An 18,386-nucleotide genomic window follows, 5' to 3' on the forward strand; every position below is an offset into this window, starting at 1 on the left:
TGTGGGCGTCTTTTCCTCGAGAAGAGGGAGCCGGGAGGGGAAGCTGGGCGCCAGCAAAGGCTGCTTTTCTGTGGGAGCTGTGCCCACCGCAGAAGCAGGCCGGGCTAGAACCTTGGAGGGCGGGTGGGAGAGCGGTGGAGGAGCAAGGCCCGTCCCCGCTCGGGGCGCCGGGGTGCGTGCCGCGGCAGCCTAGCGGGGAACGACCCCAGGAGCCCCCTTCCTGTGCGTTTCAGGATCCTCAGGGGACGTGACAAAATATTTAAGGGCAGACGGAGGAGCCGCAGGAGCAGGCCCGGCATGAATCTGGAGTCCCTGTTTCAGCACATCATCCTAACGGAGCAGCAGGCGGAGGAGAGCCGCAGAGTGATGCGGCAAGGTCAGGGGCCCAGCCCGAGGGGCATTCTGTCTCTTGGAGCTGTGGGAGAGGGAGGGGAGGATTATGAGCGGAATTGGCAACCTGGAGGGAAAGACAGTTGAAAACTCACCGACTGCTTCTGAGGTGGAGGCTTGAGGAAGATGGATGCGAGTGAAGACTTTGTGTTACAGTGAGGGCAGAAGTAACCAGATACCGTGGAAAAATTAAGAAAGCAACAGAGGATCTGGATGAAGAGAAAATCAAGTTGGAATCCAAGGTATTGATGCATAGCGCATGCTAACTTACTTGAGAAAGTGTCTGATCTTGGCTTTGGGGAGTAACTTAACTGTTTATCCTTCAACTAGGAAACTCAAGACTTCTATACCATAGTTCTGTGTTGTCTAATATTTAACGTTCTGAATCCAGTGATACAGTGATATTTTTAGCTTTTAATATGAGGTGGCCTCAAGGAATCCAGACTTAAATAACGAATTCATTGTCCATTTTGTGGGATGGTTAATGTTGATAAAACAATACAATATCAATGAAAAAGTAATTGTTCAGTAAGTAGTTTGTGCGGCATATAAAATTTAAATACTAAATAATTTAAGCGTGCTGTGTGGATGTAATGGATTGAATGCATCTTTCAAACGAGTCTTGGCTTTCTGCTTTTCAATTCACTACCACACTTTAGGACATACCTCGTTCAAAAGTGTCTTTTACCCACTCTCGTTTCTCTCTTCTGCTAATTTGTAAAGTTCTGCATTTAAAAAATAATAGGGAGGGTGGGATCGGGAAGGGAGGAGAGAGGGGCTTATGGGGGGATACAAAGTGAATAAAGCATAATTAATAAAAATTAAAAAAATAAAAAAAAATAAGACCAAGGGATCTGATGGCTTCAATGAAGATTTTGAACTATGGATAGAATTTTGAAGAAGAAAAGAGATTCAGTAGGCGAAACCTTTTGTAGCAAAGAGGGAGCAGATCTGCCCCAGGCACATTGAGAAGAGGCCCCCAGACCCCAGCAGGGGCAGGTGAGTGGAGTAGGAGGGAAATGTTGCTAGATTTGACCCAGGAGGGGCAATAAAAGCGCTTTTAGGAGTCACTCTGCACTCTGATCACAAAGGTGGGGACAGATGGTGAGACCACACTGGAGACCTCATTCTGTTTAGGAAGACACCGGTGTCCAAGAATAACGATGAGCTAAGTAGGCAGTGTGCACAGGTAGACTCTTACTTGATTGCTTATATTTTTGTTTACGAGTTTTCCATTTTATTATATATTAAATATAAATGACAAACTTATTTATAAAGTATTGTTCTATTAATTTAGCTTATACTTGTGAGGACATTTCAGTTTCCTATGGATAAAACAATTCATGATCGTCACAAGCTGGTGACCAGTCTTTCCACATCTTGTACATAGTAAAGCCTTCCCTAAATAGCTCTGTAAATTTTCTCTACTAAATGTCAGCACATACTCATGTTTGTAGCCCCTGTTGCTTCGAGAAGAACATACTTGGAATTTTTTGTACATCTTTATTCTCTCGTGTTTGTGCTTAGCAAACATCTACATTCCTGTGTTCACCACTAAGAGTAGAAAACAAGGAAAGAGCTATGTTGATAACTCGACCAATAAAAATTGTGCATGTGTTGTAAGTGACAATTAATGTTTACTATTGATCTATTTTTTAAAAAGCTGCTGTTAATCCTGAACAGCTGTATAACCAAATCACCACACAGAGACTGGGATTTATTTAGTTAACCTAGAACTCAATGCTGGGCAATAGTTACTCCTTCTTAAACCTCCAAGCCCTCATAGTTTCCTAACATTTAGATTTCCCACATTATACCTGCTTTTAGTGATATATTAAGTCCAGTCCATCTCACCACCTCATTCCAAGATCTCTCTCCTGCTTCTGTTCTCCCAGCCTCTGCCTCCCACTGCTTCCTGTCCTCTGGCTCCTCCCTCTCTTCCTGCTTCCTTTCCCTTGCTCAACATTGTGGCTAGTTGCTTTATTTTGGCATGTTTACGAAAAGTTGAGACAGGTGATGCTTAGAATAAGTATCACAATGCAATGTCCAGATTGAAACCAGGTAGTGGGAGAGAGAAGTCAGTATTTGAATGAACAAGGGTAAGGTGTATACATTCCAAAAGAACATTATACCAACATGCATATTTGTGAATTCCATGTTATTTTTCATACATTTTGTAATGCTAAAATCCAGGTTAATGTATTTGAGCCAACATCCTGTCTTTGTGGTGAAAATATTACAAATCTTTGAAGTTTTAGTATATGCTGTTAACTATAGTCACTGTGCTATGCAGTAGAGTACGGCAGCATTTATTCCTCCTGCGTATCCACCAACCAGCCTTTCCTATCTACCCCTTTCAACGAAAGATACTGGCTACCTTTTAAAGCAGAATTTGGGCTAGTATAATCTTTCCTGGAGTAAAAGAAAAAGTAGCCCCTACTGACAATGCAGAACACTGGTGGGATGGGCAGAGAGACCAGTGGCATGATACTTTGAAAGTTGGCAAATAGAAGCCAACAGAAGAAAAGACACACACATGCACGCACGTGCATGAGAGAGAGAGAGACAGACATAGACATCAGCCCCTCCCCCTCCCAGGGTCTCCACAGCTAACAGTGCTCTGAAGCTGGGTGCTCTTCAAAGGCTGGATTAACTCCTTTAGTTCTGGCAGGAACTCTGAGAGGAGCCATCATTCCTCATTTACAGGCAGAGAGATGAGAGTTTAAATGACTTGCTCATGGTGTATAATATAGAACCAAGTAACTACTGTAATAAAAGTAACAATTGATTGAGAAAAACAACTCTATTAAAATGATTCTTGAGCTCATCTGGAACACTTTTCTCATGACATACAATAATGCCTGTGAAGCTTTGCATCTGGGTAATAGTCCTTAAAGGTCAAATACAGGTAAGTTTTTACTTGTGTCAAGTGCATTTTTCTGGGATTGGTGAAGATACTGATCTGAGATATAATGTTTTATTTTAAGTGAAATACTTTTTCTCTGTCATGTTTTCTAAGACAAATATTCTTTGTACTAGTTTTAGCCTGTTTTACCTGCAGATAGAAATGTGCTGTTGATATCTACACACATGTCTGTTATGTATGCACATATATAAAGAAAATATTGATTTAATTGTTTGTGCTAGAGAAAACCAGCAAATCTCTAATAGTGTTTAAAAGCATTCATTAAAATTACTAATTAATATAGGCTCATAAATGTGCATTGTTTTTAATCAGCTCATATGCATGGGTAATAATATAATTGTGTCTTACTAATAAAACCAGCATATGAGGGTCACAGTGCATACAACACTAATTTGTAATTGAGGTAATTTGATTTATAATGAGAGTCAAGATGGTATGTGTGTATAAAGATTTAAAAGTGGAACTAAGATTATAATGTAAATGAGTAATGGGAAGAGCGAAAGAAGTAATCATAAATTGATTCTCTGTTTCTTTTTTCTCAGAGTTAATTATATGTCTGCCAATAACAATGAAAATATATTTACTTGAATATTTGACTTGGTGTTTATTGACCCATTTATCAAACAGAAGCAGCATGGAGAGAAGCTAGCACATAATTTGAATAGAGCAGTACTTGAGCTATTGTATATTCACATGGTCAAAATATATTTGGGCATATATTTAGGAAATTGCTTGTGGTCAAAAACAAGCAATTTAGGAAGCACAGTATTCTTTTTCCCCCTAGTCTATAGAACCTAGGTAGCATGTGATTAGAACTTGAATGATAACAATTCTGTCTCAAGACTGGATGAGTCCTTTAAAATAGATGGTTGCAAAAAGTCTCCGATGGCCAGAGTGCTCTGCCTGCCTGGTTAAGCGTGTCATGTGACAGCAGAAGGGTAGGAGTGTGTGGTTTGCGTAGGCACACTGGAACTCACCAGCGTGCCTAAAGCCGCCAGTTCTCCACGGGAGGCTCTGTGATTCTGCTTTCAGAGAGGTCAACATGAAGGCTTAGAGAACTATTATAGTTTCTTAGAAGCAACCCATTGAATTTCTTATAAGTAAAAATGGGCATGTAATTATAATTTGGGTAGTTTTTATAAACATGTAAAACCCAGTACTGGGCCATATTTCTGTAAGAGGGATAAATGGAGGAAAAGATTAGGCTACAGTAGCATATTTTACATATTTTCGCCATTTAAGCTTATTGGATAAACATCTTCTACCTTTTCAATTTGTGATTATAATATAATTACAACATTCCCCTTCCTCTTTCTTCCTCTGAACAATCCAGTGTACCCTCCCTGTTCTCCTCAAAGCCACGGCCTACTTTTCTGTTGCATGCTTGTGTGTATATGTCTATGCCTTTTTGTGTTCCAGTCTGATTACTGTTGCTTTATGTATGCAGAAATATCTTAAGAACAATAAAATGTTTTATGATTTTAAAAGAAAATGTTAGAATGAAGTCACAAAATGGCTCCATTTACATTTTTAAAAACTGTAGACGTTCTGCTTTCTAATTGATAATGTCAGTCACACTCTCAGAACTTGAGAAGTCATCTTTTGGTACTAAATTACTAAGTCAAGGAAAGAATAAGACCATGAATTATTATTATTTATAACATTAAAATGGAAGTTTTAGCACAGGTGTTTGTTTCTTTTAAAATTTATTTATTAAAGAAAAATTTCTATCCTGCTTATACTTAGTTAAAATTTACTTAAAAACAGAAGACTGTCAGCTTATGTCACAACAAAATTCTGCATAAATAGCATTGGGATGTTGCTGACTCACAACATGAAACCCAACACTTGATTCACGGCTTTATCCGTCATTATAAGAAAAACCTTGCCTTTGTGGCCGAATTGAATAATTGTTAGGGTTTTTTGTTTGTTTGTTTGTTTTTGCTTTTCGTTTTTTTCTTCTCATGTAATACAAATCTGAAAGAAGAGTTACCAGGGGCCGTGTATTAAAGTGGCTCAAGGAAGTCCTAGAACCTGAGCTCATACTGTGTTTGTTGTCACTGTGGTTGGCTGGCACTGTCCAGCCTCCCTGAGCGCTGTTCAGTTCCTAGGCAGTTGGTAAACCCAGCTTGGAAGGGGGAAGACTGAGGCTGAAAGTCAGTTCTCCACCACGTAGCCCAGGATTTAGCTGTATCAGGAAGGAAAGTCCTCAGAAATGTGAACCTGCAGCTCCCCGATTACAATTCTGTAGTCGACATTGGCAGGTGAGTCTAGGATTTTGTTGCTGTTGTTTGGCTGGTCCCTTTTTGGAGATAGGCTTTTAATCTGTAGCAGAGGCTGGCCTTAAAATCGGCGTCTGTCCTAGGCTGTCCTTGAGCCCTTGACAGTCTGTTTGTCTCGGCCCCCTGGGTTCTGACATGAACTCCCAGAACACCGGTTCAGGAGTTAACTGTTGGCACCACGCAGAACTGGACTTGTTGTAGTCAGGTAGATGAGTGGAATCCGTGACTTCCCTTGTGTCCCCGTGTAAGTACAAGTAACCCTAAGCTCATGTGCTTCTCTGCTCAGAGTCAGAGGGAAAAGGTCCGTCAACCAGTAATGGTCTTCAGGCTCAGTGAGGACGGCCCAGCTTTCAGGAAAATGTTAACCATTTGGTAAGAAAATGAAGAATGTGTGTCAGGGAGGCAGCGTCGTGTCTGCAGAAAAGGTTTTAGTAGTAAAATCAGAGCTGTATGAAATGGTCCAGCTTAATTATGGATAATATTTATCAGTAATAATTTGTATGCAGTGAAACATTCTGCAAGATTCTCCCCTGCCCTGAATTACCTGTCGGCTGAGAATGGATTACTCTGTGCTCACACCTTCAAGAGACTTTCAAGATCTAAAATGCTCTTTTGTTCTGAATAAATATTAATGGCAGTTTGGGATACCCACAGAAAGCCCACAAGTGAACTGTTGAACTGAGGGCGGAGACCAGCTTAGTTTCTGTTACAGAGATTATGGCCTTAGAGCCCCAAGTGTCAGGTGCTGCATTAAAAAGCCACCTAGTGACATGAGACAGTTCATCTCCAGAACATAATGTGCTAAAAAGCGACCTGTAGAAGCTATGCAAGAGTGACAGCACCAGCTATACACAGCGTAAGTTTGTCCTGTGAGAGTATGTAAATATAGCCAAGGTGTAATGGGATGATAAATATTAAAGCACAATCTTGGCTATCTCTGTAGGGCAGCAGATAACGGTAATCAGGGAAGGGGGAACAGGGCTCAGGAGCCAGATGTCTTTGTTTGTTTGCTTGTTTGTATTTCTTAAGATGAGGATGGAGCACCTAGGTCACTTTGCCAAAAAAAGCAAAACACATTTTTAAAGGTTAGAAAGCAGTGATTCATAATTTTTCCACAAGGTTGTGTTGTGATCATTAATGTCAGAACATCATCTTCCCATAAAGAAAAACTGTATCCACTAGCCGTCACTCCATAGCCCCTAAGCCCCAGGCTCCACCAGGCCCAAGCCCCGGCAGTGCACTTCTTTTGCATCTGGCTGTGCTGTGAAGGTGGAGGCGCAGTGTGAGCGTTTGTGTCTTGTCTCTGTCTTATCCATGTCCGGCCTCTTCCCCACTGGAGCATCGTAGCGTGTTTGGTTTCCTTTCCTGGTTGCACAAAAGCCCTTTTTTGCGTTTCTCGTATCCATGAACTGTGTCTTGTGTCAGTTGGACCACTCAGAATATTTAGTTGTTTTGAATACCATTGCCATGAATATTTGTACACAACTGTTTGTACAAACATACTTTCAGATCTTTTGAGTACTCATAAGAATGGAATTGTAGGTCATGTGGGTTGTTTGTTTTTTCTTTTCAGAAAATGTCAGATGGTTTTTCACAGTGATTGCACATTTTTGTGTTTGCACCAGTGTGTGTGTGTATGTGTGTGTGTGTGTGTGTGTGTAAGGCTCTGTGGCTTTGTCCTTGCTACTTTGTGTTTCATGGGTGTGTCGGAGTGCCATACTGTGGATTGTATTTCTGATCCCTTAATGACATTTACTGAAAACTCTTCCAGATGCTTTTTGACATTTGGCACACTCACTCTTGATATTGGTTCCTGATAAATGTATTCTTATGACTGGTTCTTTTGTGAGAAGGCCTGCTCTCTAAAGTTGCACCTTTTCTGCATGGTCACAGAGCTAAGATTTCCTCCAAATTAAAGAAAAGGCCTCCACAGCCTCTATTGGACCCCTTATCTCAGTGCCCTCTTCATGACTACTGGAAATGCAAACCTTGTTGGAAATAACATTTAGATCCGACTGTAACAATACACACACTGGCCTTCCGATGCAGGGGGTTGCACATCACTCAGATGCGGAGCTGCGTGGCCGTATCCACAGAGTAGAAACCCACTCAGCTCTCCTAATTACACAACTCAGGGTTCCACTTCCCTTCTGTTTCCAAGAGAGGTCATCTAAGTAAATTGTCAACCACGAAACTTCAGAAATGCTTACACAGAAAAACGATCTCCTGGAACCAAGAAGAAAATACTTTTAGAGACAACGAGTTTTACCTTAATTTACAGAAAGCATGAGACTTGATTTCAGTTTTCAGCCCCATAAGCTACAGCATAGAAGAATACTGTTACAGGTTTGCTGTATGATACATATATATATATATATATATATATATACACACACACATATACACATATACACACATATACATATGATACATATATATACATATATGGAAATCAGTTAATTATGATTCTCACTTCTCCTAAATGCCTCTAGTCATTCAGTAAACATTCACTGTACAACATCTAAGTTACACTATAATAAATAAATTAATTACCTTTAAAATAATAGTAGGGTTTTTCCTACACCTGTTGTAGCTCCCAGATAATGACATGGAAACGTATTACATTTGTTAGTAAGCTTTAAAGCACTAACATGGCAGATTCATCTATTCTAAGCTGTGCACACTGGTCTAGACTGTTTACCAGCCATGTGCCCCATTATCTGCCATCTGGTCTTTCCCTGGCTGCTCCCACTCCACCTTTGTCCTCATAGCGACTCTCCTCCTTCTCCTACACCTTCCTCTGGTCCCCTGAGGTCTCCTCTCTAGGAGCAGAAGTCCAGCCCTAACTCCCCTGCCCAACTATTGGCTGTTCAGATCTTTATTAACCAATCAGAGATGATGGCGAACAATTTTTACACAACCTTGAGACAGGTGATTCTTCATAGAAATGACAACGCCCCTGTCCTTGGAGCTGCAGCTAAGTCTCAGGGCACGTCAGTCAGCACCTGAACACACAGTGCCTGCCTGCCTGCCTGTCTTCCTCCTTCTTCCCCCCTCTTGCTACTGTGTGTAGACATGTGCTGTGGAGGCCAGGGGCACGAGGTAGAGCTGGAGTTTTAAGTATATGTGACCAACCCGAGTTGGGTCCTGATAAAGAAGCTGGTCCTCTTAAAGAGCAGCAAGTGCTCTTACCAGTCATCTCTCCATTCTTGTGATACCTTTCTTAATACAGGAACTGACACCAGACAGCTTCAGCTACATAACACTAAATGTAAATTCAAGATTTCTGAGGTTCTCAAGAAATGTAACTCATAATTTTAAATCTTCCTATAAGTCTTTAAAGAAAGCTTTGTCATGCTCATCAAGAGAATTATACAAGACTTGGGAGTAGGCAAGAGAAATGGATTCTGAACTGAAATCAGATCTACTACAAGAACAGTATTTAGTTTTAGCTTCTGAGACATTGCTCTAGCCCCCTGTGTTTATTTTTTTTCATTTTTTAATTCCTCCTTATTTTTTCCTCAAATAATTTGCGTTTTTATTATACTTAGGCTCTCTCCATGAATATAGATCTAAAGCAATTTTTTATAGCTGCATAGTGTTCTAATAAATACTTTGCCATATTTTAGTTAGCTAATTTCCTAGGGACAAGTATTCAGTCTTTTATTACAGTCATTTATTACTGCCGTTACATAGCTATGAAGGTAGTCCTACACATACATTACTTTGCCCACATTCTGGCTGTTTTCTTAGGATAACACACCTCAAATTATTGTACCAGTGAGGGCATATTTTTAAGGGTTTTAAGAATTTCTCCCAGAAGGATTATTTCAGTGTAAACTGTTAAAACATCATTTATACACTAGAAATTCGTAAGTATTTACAGATGAAGGAATATTTTTAAGACTCTGGCGTTTTATGCTACTTTTTGTCATTTATTACAAATTTTATTATTTAAATCTTGATTTATGATCTATTTTCTCAATCAAAATGTAATTTTTATGTTGTTAGACTCTTTGATAGTACTTATGTATTTGTTTAATTATTTATTCGCTTCTGAGCTCATTTCAGTCTCTCTACAGGATTTTAAACTTATTTTTTTCTGGTACCCTGAAGGACCTTGGAGAAGACTGCAGAAGGTGTAGAGGGAGGGGCTGTGCAAAGGAGAGTGGAGGGAGTGGTTCTGTGGAACAGCCAGGAGAGCCGTGGGGCAGGGCAGGGACAGTGAAGAGGTGGGGAAGGAGGAGTGTGCAGACATGCTAAAGACTAAGAGACATGGCAACAACTATGGCTGCCTGTGTTGAACCTGTCTTGCTTTCCACATGAGGGTTACTGTGCTATAAAGGGACAACTGTGGTGCAGAAACACACTAGTACCTGTTTTTTTTTAAAAAGCTAAAGCTTGCTGGGGTATAGGAATACACACCTTTAATCTCAGCACTGGGGAGACAGAGGCAGGTGGATCTCTACAACTTTAAGGCCAGCCTGGTCTACACAGGGAGATGCTGGCCAGCCCAGGCTGCATCTCGGGACCTTCTCTCTAAATAAGGAAATAAATAGAAAGCTAAGGCCTTCCTGTCTTCTGCAGACTACTCACTGATGCACTCTGGTGTTGAAGTCTCTCTTGTCATGGTTGCCATCGCCTAGGCTTTCTCCTTAGTCCTTAGTCTGATGTTAGGAATGTGAAATCTCCGTATCTCCCGTGGCTCTTGAGGAACGTTGCCTCGTGTGCGGTCGGCAGTCATCTGGCCAGCAAGGTGCTGCTGTCTGAGGCTGAGCTGTCTTTAACAGCGTCGGCTGCGGGAAGGGTGACTGCTCTCTTGGACCGAGGGCTAGTCTGCAGGGCGCTGGTCAGTTTATGAGAATCTGAAGGCTTGTAGGCAGCAAGAACAGTGAAGAGCCACAGACCACAGCTCTGGTGAACACAGACTAGCCCCCAGATACCTCAGCACAGTGCCCAAGAGGAATGAGCAGGAAAGAGGGGGAACCTTAGTGCTGAGAGAGGCAGAGTTAACGGGGATGGCAGTGCTCTAAGTTAACTTCACCAAACCAGGGGCATCTTCCCACAGAGCTTGGCCATTTGAGTCTAGAATGTAACAGCAAGGCTTTAGGTAAATATTCCACTGTCAGTCAGAAGACAGAGATGAGAAAGAGCACTTGGTACTGCTGCCGTCAGGAGCCTCTGCCTCTTTCTTTGTATTGTGCGCTGTCTTTTGAGATGGTGGGCAATTTAGGAGACAGTCAGTAATGTCTTCAGTTTCTGTTTACTGTAAATTAAATGGTTCAAGCTGCCAAGGGCATATCAGCGTCTCAGTTCAGACCTGGTGTGTTTGGAAGCATTTCTGACAGCCCAGTCTGATTTTTACATCTTCCCGTCAGATCCCTCCCTGTCGGTTGCGCTGTAACGGAGGTGAGGAGTCTCCACAGCAGCCTCACCTTTTACCCCATCAGTGTAGTCATGTGTATATGGAGAAGAGCAAATAAGATTGTACCTATGGAAGGCCTGATTTGCAAGCACAGCCTAAGAAAGTAGTTGGGATAACAGAAAACAGAAGGAATAATCGACGGCTTCCTGCAGAGAGGCGGTGAGAGCTGTTCCTCTGAAGACAGACCTTAGACGCGGAAAAGAGCTGGGCAGATCTGGCCACTAGTCCCGTCAGTTCTGGAACATGTGGAAAAGGCCACCAGTCTTCAGTCTCAGCTGCATCTGCAACCTTGACCAACTGATGACTTCAGCACTGTGAAGCAGTGACCTTCCACCTTCTCCCTCTTTCTCTATTGAGCTTTTTTCTCACTTGCTGTGAGCCTTTAAAAATTGTGTGTTTGTGTGTGTGTGAGAGAGAGAGAAGTGAGGGAAAGGGAGGGAGAGAGAGTACGTGTAGGGGTGAGTGTGAGTATGTGGAGGTCCATTGGTTCTCTCCTTCCACTCTGTGGGTTCTGGGAATCAACGTCAGAAACAGTTAGAAGTCCAGAATCTCGATTTTGGAGGGAATACTGTCCAAAGTGTATTAGTGCACTGAGGCAGAGCTTACTGGCCAGCCTGTGGCCTGGGGGTTACATGCAAGCCCCCAGGGTACTTAGTGAAACATGGTATTCATCTGCAGGGTTTTTTAAAGTAACACAGTTGCACGGTTTTCAAATGTGCTCTCTGTAAGGGATACACTATGTCCCTGTGTCACAGGCTGGACATATTGATGACTCTGTGTCTGAAGCATTTTTGGGGGGACCGTGCTCCTATCCACAGTGGAGTTCTAAGAGCTTGGTGTGCATTGAACGCAGGTACACCTAGTGTGTGATACTATTTCTAACCGTCTCTAGAACCTACGTGCTTTTAACTGTTAACTACTGTGGCACTGAAGTTCTCTTTTATTGCCAGAATTGCTTTGAAATAGCTTCAGCATTTCCATTTTGATGTCATGGTTTAGCAAGGAGGATCTCAGGAGATGAGGATTTTAACCCATGCTTACCCCTAACTAAGTACCTGTTATTTATAAAGTCTTAAACTGCTACACTTTCTTTTATTCTCATCTGTACAATAATGAGTTAGTCCTAAGCATCATGTTTTTACACCAAACGTGGAGAAGTTATGAACCTACCCTTGCCTGCCCTGTGGCTTCCTCAAGATGTTCAAGTCTGGGAAATGCATTTTCTGATTCTGCATCACAGACACGAGGTAGTCTCTCATCATAGTCCTCAGGACCTTCATACCGTTAGTTGTGCGAAATAGACAGCTCCGTCTTTCTGTCTTGATGGCTTTCTTAAATGACAGTTGGTGAAAACTGTGCCTAGGACTGTAGGTTGGGTCATGTGTGCTGCAGCCTTATAAAAATGGCAGATAGTGTTTATATTTTACTTCAGCCATTTTTCTCTAAATGCCAGTATTCCTAGGACTTAGTAGCCGTAATATTTCAAAATGTCTCTGAAGCCAACCCTTTGCCTCTGGAATGCACCATTCCCAGGCTCTTCACTATTCAATATCTTCTGGGACACAGATTTCACAGTCTGTCTCTCACCTTGAGGAAGTTCTTATAACTAACATAAATCTTGCTTTCTGCAGTTTAAGTTGAATTTTATCATTTTTCTTTTCTCTGTAGAGATGAGAACAGCCTCAGACTGGAGGTGATACATTTCTCATGAGGGCCAGTACTGAATGCTGTGTAGAAAAATTGTTTCAGCCCAGCTTCCATTTCTCTGACTTTGATTCTGATACTTGTGTCTCAGAAAGTGCTGTTTCTAAAGTCTAAGTGAATTAATGGTTTCTACCTAATCATTTGCTCTTTAGAATAAATTGGGGTACAAAAATTAAAAAGTGAGTTCTTACAGGGAGAAGGGGAAATGTCGGTCTCTGATCCTGTTGGTAGAAATGTGTTGGGGGAGTGGCTGGAAGAACACGGGTGGGACCTGCGCCGTGGCCTTCAGAGACTGCCGGTGCTGGCCCTGTCACCCAGCTGCTGAGGTCCTGGAAGCAGGAGAGTCCCCCAGAGGCGATAACTAAAACCTCAAGACCATGTTCTCAAAATGGTTTGGGATATTTAACTAAATTTAGGTCTGTCTTCATGTAGTTACATCATAAGCCTGTGTCTGGGCTGTAGATTTTATCCCATTGTTTAGTGGTTAGAGTAAGTGATTCGTTCATTATAAATCGTGAGAGTAGAAGCCAGTTCCTTGGAGCAAGGTGTCCAGAAGTGGATTTCAATGTGTGTGGTCAGATGGTTTCACTACTCAGCTAAGAATTGTGGTGAATGAGCTGAGGAAAAATAATTGTGCCATGAGGAGCCTGTGGTTCTGTGTGGAAGGACACTGTGATCTTATACTGGGAATCCCTATAACAGTGCATACAGGAAAACGTTGAGTGGAAATTTGATTGCTACCTGTTCGGTTTACTGAACCCCTAAAATTTGTATTCATTTGCTTCATTCTGATGCCTTTATTTTCCTTTTGAAGGTTCAGCAATTTTCTGAAAAATATTTCCTCTCGGAGCTTTTGAAAACCCGTGAAAATGCATTACAGAGACAGTGCAGTGAGATGATGAACCAAAGGGATACCCTGCTCCAGGCCCTCGTAAGTCTCCTGCCACCTAGAAACAGCTCAGTCAGGAACCATGTCAAAGGCGTTTAAGCACACGCAGCTTCACTTTGAGATTATCTGTATGCATAGCGCTGGCAGTACTACTCAAATAAAACGTATTACAGGCTGTTTAAAGCTGACTGGGAGAGGAATACAGGTGGAAAGAGTTGTGCTGGCAAGGATGTAGCGCAAGAATACTTGCAGTTGTGAGCCTGAGAGGAAGGAGGCCTCTGCTTTGAGCTGCTGTGGTGCTGAGACCAGTGTTAACGCTGCTGATAATCAGAGGATGTTTTCCTGTCAGGTGTTTATTTCTGTGGGCCCGGGGGGAGGTGGTACTGTTTTCCTTCACCTTTTACCATAACTCAGAACACAAGCCAAGCAGGAGTTATGATTACAGGCCAGCTTGAAGATGTGACTAGTCATGAGTTGACATTTCAAAGAAAATGGGCCAGCAAAGGCCTCGGTGGGTAAAGGTGCTTTGCACCAAGTCTGGTGACCTTTCAATCCTTAGGACCAAAATGGTGGAAGGAGAGAACTGACTCCCACAGATTGTCCTCTGACCTTGGCACGTATTCCATGGCTCATGCACACCCATTCCACCCCACCCCCATACTGAATAAATAAGTGGAAAAATTTCATAAAACATATTTAGTAATAAAAATACAGCTTATGACATGACCTGCTTTTGAATGTGATTTCACATAGTTGGCATGCAGCCAATAATAAAATCTAAATTTAAAAAAACAAAAAAGGAAGTCTAGTGCTGTAAGGAAATTAGATTTTTGCACCATCCAGAGATATTTTTTTTAATTCATACTTTAATGCTCTGTGGATATTTCATTCACAACATAAAAGCTTACGGAGGACTAACTTTGAAATGATTGCATAATTTGGCTTCAGATTGTCCTTTTTTTTTCCCCCTACAAAGCAGCCATTGTTTTTTTCTTTTTTTTCTTTTTTTTTTTGAGTAAAGGTTATAATTTTCACATTTTGTTATTACACCTCCATCAAATTATACATTATATTGACAAAGTATTGTATACTACTATGAAGTAAATTCAAATACAAGCATAATGGTAAATGTCAGAGTTTCTGTTTCACTGATTCCTCCCAAGCTGTGAGGATAAAACTTCATATGAAGGTTTATCTAAAGTCTAACGCATGTGCTTGGGCAGCATGGCGTGCTTGTGCTGATTCAGAAAATGGCTGCTGACACTTTCTGCTAATCACTGGAGGATAGTATAGCCAGTGTGTACATTGGACATTTATTTCTGTTTTTCAGGAGGCTACAAAGAAAAAAGCCACAGAGGAAGAGGAAAATTTTATTAAGGAAATTACAGACTTTAATGATAATTATGGAATAACCAAGAAAAGAGATATTTTGATGAAAGAAGATATCAAGATGGAAATTGCTGACTTAGAAAACCAGGCAAATGTTTTGAGAGGAGGTATGAATGCAGAGTTGCCTCATTAGTCTGTTGCTAATGAAAGTATTGTTTGCTTGTTTGTTTTTCAGACAGTGCCTCACTGGGTAGCACACACTAGCTTGGAACTTCATATATAGCCCAGGCTGACCTCAGACTTGTGATCCTCCTGTCTCAGCTCTCCAAGTGCTGAGGTTTACAAGCACGCACCCAGTTAAAGTGAGTTATTTTGAATGAATGTGTTTTGTATGAAGGTAAACGCCATGTGTTGTTTTTAACAAAGTCTCAGTCGTTAGGTTTTACCAATTAAGGCTCAGGAGCCAGATGCTGGGGTGGAAGAGAAAACACCCAGCTGACCTTCCTTCTCAGCCGATGTCCCAGGAGGAAGAAGGCCTCTCTCCTCCACGCTGTCTCAAAAACCCTCAAACGCAGGGACCCTCCCTTCCACTTCCTGTGTAGCTCTCTATCCTTTCTCCTGACTTCTGTTACTTGCTCTTGTTTTTTTTCTGTGTTCACTTCCTGTCAGTTGGTTTCTTGCTCTGCCTCTTGACCTGTGGTTGACTTTATTTAGTCTCCTGTTTACAGTACTCACACATGGAGCTCTTGGATTAAAGGTGTGTGCTAGGGCTGAGCCACATCACAACTAGAAACAGGTTTTTCCAGTACACACACAATCATGGGGTTCACAGTGTGATCAAATATCCTGCAACATTTCCCAGTTTTTGTCTATAAAAAGGAAATGTTCTAACTATAACACTGTATAACTTTACAATAATGAAGCTATTTCTGCCAACATTTCCAGAATGTCCAGCTTGGTTGTATTTGGCAGTCTTACGATTAACTTTTTTATTTCAAAGTTCTGTTCATATCAGTCTCCTGTGAACTCAGGAGTTTGAATGTCATGAGTAGTTTGTAGTCTGAAGCTGATCTTTGGGTGGTGTTTGTCAGCTTAGTGGAAATCCTGGCTAGGTAGAACACAGCTGTCAACCCAAAGGTGTCCACTGTTTGCGGAGAACCTGGCGGCAGAAGAGGCTGGGGCAGATTTTCCCAGTGGTTAGTGTTACCACAATCCAGATCGATTCATTGTTGCAGGACTCCATCATCTTGGAGGTCTCAGAGGCAGGGTTAGGAATGATGGTGGTTTATTGTTCTAAATGCCATATTCAGCACATCTCTGAAAGATTGGAGGACAGCAGTCTACTAATTACATCCCAGGGGCACAAACGCTCCTAGTTACCTGAAATCCCATACAGGAAGCTAGATGAAGCTTATTTCCAGAATTAGTACTTTCTATGACTACTAGTATCATAACAGAAAGTTTATATATGCATAATAATCTTATAGATTTTGAGATATTTAAAGAGTCAAATGAAAACCAAAAGATTATGAGATTAGCAGCAATAGAAGAGTCCCTTATTTTTTATTTTTCTCTATCCCATACCAGGTGGCTCTTCTGATAAGAGACAGAGATTTTGGATTTTTCTTTAACAAGCATGTGTGGTTTAGAGAAGGAGACAGCCATGTTCTAACCCCAAAACCAGCTTTATTTTTTTTAAGATTTATTTATTTATTATTTATACAGCATTCTGCCTGCATTTCAGAAGAAGGCACTAAATCTCACTGTGAATGGTTGTGAACTACCATCCACAATGGTTGTGAATGTGGTTGCTGGGAATTGAACTCAGGACCTTTGCAAGAGCAGCCAGTATTCTTAACCTCTGAGCCACCCCTCCACCCCTCCAGCTTTACTTTTTAATTGAATTGGGACCACAAGAAGACCATGTACAACTTACTTATATCTGCAGAGGGCCACAGAGCGGCCATGCCACTTGGCCAATTTACTCTTTTTCTTGAGATGTATTCTCTTGATGATCCACCCTTTTTCTTCACATGTTTCACTTGTCCAGTGGTCTCTGGACAAGTTTTCGTGTTTTTATTCTCCTGAAAAGATAGAAACAAAACCCTGCCCCAACCCTAACTCTGGGGGGGGGGTTCCTTTTTGGGCAGGCTTTATCTTTCCTAGGGCAAAATGGTTTTTGGTAACAGAAAAAGTATTATCTTTTGATTGAAATTTTAAAAATTACTTTGAAAATTTGAAACGAATTATATCTTAGTATGTGTGGATAATATGCCTATACTCCCCTTTCTCTAAATATAGAAATAGAAGGTTTAGGTGTGTTTACCTTTAGATCGCAAAGGACATTCAGTTGGAGTTTCAGCCTGCCTTTTTATGAGCAGCTTTTAATGTTAAGCCACTGTAGTCCCTGTGTGCCTGCCTTTGCCTCCCAAGTGCTGGGATTAAAGGCGTGTGCCCCCCAACTGCTGGGCCTGCATGTGTGAACCCAGGCCTGGCTACGGGATCCTCACAATAGTTATTCTCACAGGGTTGTCCGGTTTAGTTTGCTTCTCCATTTACCCATGGTTTCCAGTGTTAGGAATAAACTTTCAAGTTTTTCACATGTGTAACCCATCATTCTTGCTGATTTATTCTGAATTTGTTCCCTGGCAAAATTTAATATTCTAGTCTGAATTAAACCTGATGCAGATTTGTCCACTATTTCATTATTTTTCAGATGTTTTGTCTGTCTTGCCTGTATGAGCTACATAAAATTCGATGTCTTTGCCATTTATCTGCCAGTTAGTGTTTTTGTTTATTTGTTTGTTTGTTTTTTAGAAGACCATATAGCTCTACCATTGTAAACGCACCATGAATCGGAGAAGATATTTTCCTGTGGCTTTCCTTGTTGTTTGTTGTATAGACAACAGTGCTGTGCTGATTTTGTGGTCTCTTCCTCAGTATTGGCCATTCCATCCCCTGGTCTATAGGCAGCCATTTTCCCCTTAGTTTCTGTACTATCAGTAAACCATGCACTAGCCAAATGTTGTGACCATTTTGTTGGTTCCACAGTTTAATAGGTGTCTTTTAGGGAAGGGGTGAGTAATTTAGGGAAGGGAATTATAGGCAACTGAGCTATTTCCTCAGCATGGGAAGGCACGAACCCCTTTGCTACCACATCCTGTTCACAAATGAATTCACAAAGGTGCCAGTTCCACTCTTAAGACCTTTCCTTTTGTGGCTAAGCTGCCAAGGATTCTGCCTTCCAATGGATCCAATCCATCATGGCAAGGGCCACAATTATGACTGTAGGGTGGTTGGCAGTGACTAAGTATAAAGTTCTCCATGCAATAGAAGCCAATACAAATGCAGGCAAATACAAATACAAATACAAATACAAATACAAATACAGATACAAATACAAATACAGATACAGATACAGATACAGATACAGGCAAATAC

The 18,386-nt window shown here is 41.4% G+C and overlaps 1 protein-coding gene across 1 annotated transcript in view; it reads left to right on the plus strand.

The window, feature by feature from the left end:
- Positions 1 to 297: 297 nt before the first annotated feature.
- Positions 298 to 18,386, plus strand: part of Ccdc172 (coiled-coil domain containing 172) — a 51,243-nt gene continuing 33,154 nt past the window's right edge. The window contains exons 1-4 of the mRNA XM_055591761.1: positions 298 to 376; positions 547 to 632; positions 13,542 to 13,658; positions 14,947 to 15,112. Coding sequence (XP_055447736.1) covers positions 298 to 376; positions 547 to 632; positions 13,542 to 13,658; positions 14,947 to 15,112 — 448 coding nt within the window. The remainder of the gene's footprint in view (positions 377 to 546; positions 633 to 13,541; positions 13,659 to 14,946; positions 15,113 to 18,386) is intronic.

This window comes from Psammomys obesus, unplaced genomic scaffold, assembly GCF_907164565.1.
Source record: "Psammomys obesus unplaced genomic scaffold, mPsaObe1.curated_primary_1811, whole genome shotgun sequence".
In the NCBI taxonomy this organism is placed as follows: Eukaryota; Metazoa; Chordata; class Mammalia; order Rodentia; family Muridae; genus Psammomys; species Psammomys obesus.